The 6,371-nt window shown below is 33.2% G+C and overlaps 1 protein-coding gene across 1 annotated transcript; it reads right to left on the bottom strand.

Annotated features, from left to right (window-relative positions):
- Positions 1-281: 281 nt before the first annotated feature.
- Positions 282-2,394, bottom strand: LOC139891459 (eukaryotic translation initiation factor 5A-like). The gene is made up of 5 exons (XM_071874429.1): positions 2,162-2,394; positions 1,448-1,570; positions 1,294-1,350; positions 1,136-1,210; positions 282-534 (listed from the first exon to the last, which is right to left on the bottom strand). Exons 1-5 carry the CDS (start codon positions 2,282-2,284, stop codon positions 436-438), a joined length of 477 nt encoding a protein of 158 aa, XP_071730530.1. The 5' UTR covers positions 2,285-2,394; the 3' UTR covers positions 282-435.
- Positions 2,395-6,371: the final 3,977 nt, after the last annotated feature.

Raw genomic sequence — 6,371 nt, 5'->3', positions numbered from 1 at the left:
TTGACGGAGCGATGCTGATTGCAAATTTATTGCAAAACGAAGGATTCTGAAGATAAATAACTCTGGGACGCTGTTAGCAATATGAGGTATAATACAGGGACCAACGGAGAAAAAAGTCACAACAATCTGCTATATTATTATCTGCTATATTATTCTAACTACTGAACCAAAATCCTGAGTAATTATCTGACATGTGAACAAACTTTATCCATAAGTTAAAACTTATGTTATCTCCTTAGATAATAAGTAAGGATCAAACATACAATACAACCACACGCAAATAAACAACAAATGCATTTTATTGGATGCACATAGACATGAGTTCAAAATACTTTTATGTTCAGGTAACCAAACAGAAAATAGTCAACAATTACATGGATGATATTATTGTGTTGATAATGCAAAAGTTCACACGGATAATATTATTGTGTGTCGCTATTCGCTAATGTCCTTGATAGCACAAATGTGCTCCTCTCCCATTACAGACATCACACTCGCGACCAGTTCCTTACCCATGTCAAAACCATCCATTATCTGTCAATCACACAATCCGTTAACAAAATTTATTAACAGGAACAACAACAGAATATAAATCCTTCCATAATTGTATTTAACACCAAATATATCTAAGATTGTTATATACTTTTTGACAGAAAGTATTTCTGTTGGACCAAGTTTTGACCAGCTTAATGTTTATCAGTTGCAACTAAAGCTAAAATATTGCAGTTATATCTTGGAAGTGTTACTAGCACAAAGCTTATGAGTTGCAACTTAAAATAAGATAGTAATTAAAACTTAAAGTTTTACTTCTCCCATGACACTCCATATAATTACATCTTATGTAAAGACCTCAGCTAAATGACATATATTAATCTAAAGTCGTCATCATAAATAAATGAATGCAAGTAATTTCACAAAAAAAAAAGAAAAAAAAGAAAAAAAAAAAGAAAAATAGTCCAACATATTACTTCAATTATGGGTCTATGTGAAAGATTTCGTCTACATATGTATTTCATAACTTCTATAAAACAACAACAAACAAATACAAAAAAGATACTAAATTGTTTGAAATGTAAACATGAAGTGTATACAGTTATTTAAAATATAGAGAATGAGTCTGTATGGCATGACATACCTGTGTCATGAGACCACACTCAGTTGGGAGCTTTACGTCATTTTTGGTGTTGCCATTTTCAGTCAACAAAATCACCTGAGATAGTTTAAAATCAAAGTAAGCGTAACATTCTAGATTCTACTAATTCACATAACAAGCCTTTATAGAATAAACCGTACAAATCCATCCTTAGTGGCATCAATAAGCGGGTAATCAGTAATGTTGACATGAGGAACCTGTAAAACAGATATTACACATGGACCCGTTAGTACTCAAAAACGAATTTACAACAATAAACGTGGTAAAAAGGCCAAGAAAACAAGGATTACTCACATCACAGTCATAATAAGATGGCACAACATATTCATGCGTTTTCAAATTAAAGATGTCAACTGCAACAAAGCGATACTTAGGAGTACCGTGCTTGCGAATCTTGTAGGTAGATACGTCAAAAACCTATTTGAATTTAAATTTGGTTAAAAGGACAGAAAACCATAACATATATGTATGTGTACTGTAAAAAAGCATCATCACTGTATAATTAAAACAAACTAAGCAAGGGATCAGAGAACAACAGACAAACATGAAAGTAGACTTGGTTCGATATCACAAGCAAAAATACGATTAGCTAAACATCCATCCATGTTTATTCTATCAAGTTACAACAGCAAATAATCAATTTACATCTACTCAAACGGAAAGACTCATTCATACATGCATCCAATTATGACATACAATGGATTTAGGTCAGATATCCCATGTTACACTCAAGTGGCCCTTATAACTTGAATAATTCTTACCTTGAGTTATAGTACTAATCAATCAGCCTCTTATCCAAATTCAATTATTATGTCAAGCTTTAATATAATACATAAGCATAATGAATAAATAACCACACATCTAACAAATATGCTAAAATTAAAAAAATAAAAATAAAAAAAAAAAAAAAAAAAAAAACCCTAATTCACCACTATTCAAAGTCAAATCAACACCCACTTAACAACAACCGATGGCAGGATTTAAGTAACAGAGAGATGAATATTAAACCTCGCAAGCACGGTTGTCGATGACGATGTAATCACCTATACGGATAGTACTGGGTTGCCGGCGGTAGGATTTGGAAGCACCGGCATCGGCCTTTGATTCAAATTGATGCTCTTCGCCCGACATACTTCTCAGATCTCCGGTGGGTTGATTAATTGATAGATTTGTAGATATGAATGAATAAGGATCGTACTGAATTGGTTTTTAGAGAGTAAAAAGAATCGGACACGTGTGTATTCGCCCCACCCGAATTTTATTAGGTTTACTAGGTTTTTAAAAATCAAATAAAAATTTAATTATGATAAATGCGTTCATTATTATATCAAATAAGCCCGTAAGATTCATGAATGGTAAAAACTAGTTTACGAACCTCTCTTCGTGCTAGGCGTTCAGTTTTCAATTTTTTATTGCATTTGTTTGTAAAATTATTTCGTGGTTAATGATGATGTCGTTGAAGAGCAACTCGAGTCGAATTAAAAGGTATAATTCGTGAAAGATTTAAATGTTATTTTAAATTAACAATATATATGCATTTCCGCGTTTCGCTATGGAATTGTCGACGTTTAAAAATTTAACGCAAAATCAACGTGTATGAAAAGTACCTCAAATATTTAACGTTTTTTTAAAAAGCGTCCGTTTTGCGTATAGTTATTGACACTGTGTTCCTAAAATTATTTCGAGTTTAACGATGGTATCAGAAAAATATAACGCGTTGCAAGTGAGAAGATATGACCCGTCAAATATTTGGTTGGAGTTTAGTTAAGATTTATTAGTAAAATGGTTCTTTGACAGTTTACCCCCTGTTTGGGGGGGCCGGTTTTAATTTTTGAACAAAGTTTGGGGTTTTTTTTTACAAAGGAAAGAAAAGGTGATAACATAAAAAATGTGAAAGAACGAAAATGCCCCTGATTACTATTCATCATCTTTGTCTATTAGATAGTAAATAAATAGTTAAACAATTAATCATGATTTATTTCTAAATAACTAGTAAAAATTGTAAGAAAATGTTGTTGACGAAAGTTAAGTGGAAATTATAAGGAAAAAGATAGCAAAATAAAAAGGAAGGATAACGTTTTTGTCAGAAAAATAAGTTTAAAAACAAAATGGTAAAAAAAAAATTTTCACGCCTTTAGTAAAAATGGTAGGGAAAATGAGAGGGAAATGGTAAAATAAAAAAATAAATAAATAAATTGATGTAACTTAGTACTGAGCCTTGTGAGTACAACTGTTTCTACACAACGTACTAGTCGATTAAGCTTGGAAGGGGTACTATTCATCAATAGTACTCCAAATTTGCTCTAATCAATACAATATTATAAATCAAGGGATTGAGTCCTAGGTGTCGGCTCCTCCTTCATCGTGTCCACGTGACGTCCTACGTGTTAACTGTTTATTGGTTCGAAATTTAGTAGGCTGCTTACATGGAATTCCAACTGGGCAAATTTTGAAATCAAATAAAGCAGTTTCAAACGGTGCTTTCGGATTCCACAAACCGCCCTACACCTTAAAATCGTAAATAAGTTTTTCAACCTATTCGATCCAAAAAAACCCTAAACTCAATCAATTCTTCAATCCATTCTTCAATCGGATTGTAATCCAATTAATTCTTCAACCGATTCTTCAACATCGCCGCTTAATTTCGTCTGCTACCGATTTCAAGAATCGATTGGTTTAACAACAACATTGCGATCCATCACAATCGATGCCGCCACCAGTTTGAAACACACCTGATCTTCTAAAATCGTTAATCGGTGAGATACGTTATAATTAATCTTATTTTTGGGGTTTCAGAGATACATCAGATTACTCAACTTTTGCGGTTAACCTTAATTAGGGTTTCAGAAAGACCACGACTACAGGTACTGGCGTTAACATAGGTTTTTGTTTTTGCTAATTTAAGTGTTGTTTCATTCATTAGCAGATAATGTGTTTCCTAAAAAAAAATTAGTGTGATGTAAGTTGAATCAATTTGAGTATTTATAATGTTTTGCTCAATTATATAATTCGTCTTGAAAAACTATCCAACCACATCGATTCTTATTACTTTGTTATTGTTGCAGGAATCATTGTTGGACGACCAAGTCTGTCAGATTAATTTGTAAGTGTAGATTTGTATTTGCTTTCTCCTGATTCGTTGTTGTATTTGTAGGTTGTAGCAGTTCAGTTGTAGTGAACATGTATTATCACTTACCTATTAATTGGTCTTTTTATCTGATAGTGATAACATATATATTTGAATTGATAATTGATAATAATCAATTTCTTTGATCAGCTTATCAAATCCAATGAAGAAATTACCGATTAGAGCTACATGTGACGGAATTAAGGCAGGGATATCTATCGGAAAACCATCGACAGCGGTGGTTTTTGCTGCAAAAATGGTGTTTTTGTGCTTACATTCTCAACAAGTTTATCATTCATCCACAAATGTAAGTAGATTTTTTTGATTTCTTCAATTAATGTTTTTTTTTCTTTTTTGTTCTTTGAAGTTGGAATTTCGAATTCTGCAATATTTTAACCCATTAGGCTTCTTCAATCTATTGCTATTGTAATAAGGTATTTAATTTTGTTTTTGTTATTTTTTAAAGTTGATGTATTTTATATATTTTTTATTAAATAATTCGTATGTTTTGCATTTTATTTATTGGTTGGTTAATGTTGATATGTTGTTTTATAATGTTATTGACCTATGTGGAGTATCTATTATTCTAATATAATTTTGTGCTAATATTTGGGGTGAAATGGCACATAAGAAAAGCAAAAAAGTGGTACTTGATGCAGTTACTCCAGGTGTTGATGCAGTTATTACTGTTAATAAGTTGCAAAACTCTATTTAGAATTGATCACTTGACATTTTTTAAAAGTACATTTAAGCACTTATGATCTTTTAATCTTAATATCCACCATTAATTAAGCACATGTTCTCAATAAAACATCATGTAGCACTAAAACTGAAACAACCCAACCCGTATTTAACACGACAAATTTTTTTTTTAAATAATAAACCATTAACGCCCAAATTAACGGTTACATACAACCCGTTCAAACAATGTCACAAGTTTAATGTTTACAAACGGCTCAACGACCCTTAACAAATGTAATACAAGTTCTACCCATACAAAAATGATAGTTTTAATCCAAACGACACTTGAGCATGGTTTGGGGCTAAACTACCCAAAACTCTAGGTTGACTTCCAAAAAGCTTCATCAAGCATCATCAAGGGACACCTAGTACCCAACAACCCCTTTTCCCTTCTCAACACATGCATCTAAAAAGATAAACAACGAGAGGGGTAAGCTAACGCTTAGTGAGTGCAATAAGTACTATACACATGCATATATAATATACCTACTTGCGACCACCTACACATATACCACAACATGCTAGCAATATAATATTAGCATACGAACTCCAAATGTAAAGCTAATAACCTCCAATACCGCAACTAGCAAATACAATAGCATATACTCCAAAATATAATGTGCTACACTACAATACATACAAAAACTATATGGTCAACCATACACACGTCATGGTGCTACCGGCTCCGTGGTTCACACCATACGCAATGCTATGACGCTACCGGCTCCGTGGTTCACGTCACTACGCTTTCGAGTCATACTCTTTTATAGTGCTAATGGCTCCGTGGTTCACACTTCGGTGCTACTGGCTCCGTGGTTCACACCTAATTTTATAGTGCTACCGGCTCTATGGTTCACACTTGGATGCTACCGGCTCCGTGGTTCACATCATAGCACACTCACACACACTATGGCACTCCCGGCTCCGTGGGTCATGCCATAGCATACAAATAAATATACTATATACATACGTGCATAAATATCCCACTCACCTTAACGCCAAGGTGATGATTTTAATTCCCGAAAGCTTCAAAGCAAGGTACCTAATACATTAAGTACACTTTCAATACACAAACTCGTTGGACTAGACGCCAACATTTAATACTTGAGCATTTAATGACCCGATTGCATTAAATAACCCATTTACACCAAAACCGCCCATTAATGGCCAAGACTCATTATAAATCACTAAAAGCTAGTGATTATAGTCCAACATCAACAACTAACACCATCTAGGGTATTTTCATACCCATCTTGCCCAAACTAGGTCAACATTACTCATTTGACCCATTTTAATACTTAGACTTACAAATTTTGGTCAAACTTAACCCATTTACAAAACCTTCATCAT

Source organism: Rutidosis leptorrhynchoides, chromosome 2, assembly GCF_046630445.1.
Source record: "Rutidosis leptorrhynchoides isolate AG116_Rl617_1_P2 chromosome 2, CSIRO_AGI_Rlap_v1, whole genome shotgun sequence".
Classification (NCBI taxonomy): Eukaryota; Viridiplantae; Streptophyta; class Magnoliopsida; order Asterales; family Asteraceae; genus Rutidosis; species Rutidosis leptorrhynchoides.
Note: the sequence above shows the minus strand (reverse complement) of the source record. Positions and strands in the feature narration are given on the sequence as shown.

Bases quoted from the DNA above. Each gene is read 5' to 3' on its own strand.
- LOC139891459 (XM_071874429.1), bottom strand. From the start codon at position 2,284: ATGTCGGGCGAAGAGCATCAATTTGAATCAAAGGCCGATGCCGGTGCT. The intron at 1,571-2,161 runs GTTTAATATTCA...AAATTCAAATAG, and splicing joins TCGACAACCGTGCTTGCGAG to GTTTTTGACGTATCTACCTA. The intron at 1,351-1,447 runs GTGAGTAATCCT...TCTGTTTTACAG, and splicing joins CATCTTATTATGACTGTGAT to GTTCCTCATGTCAACATTAC.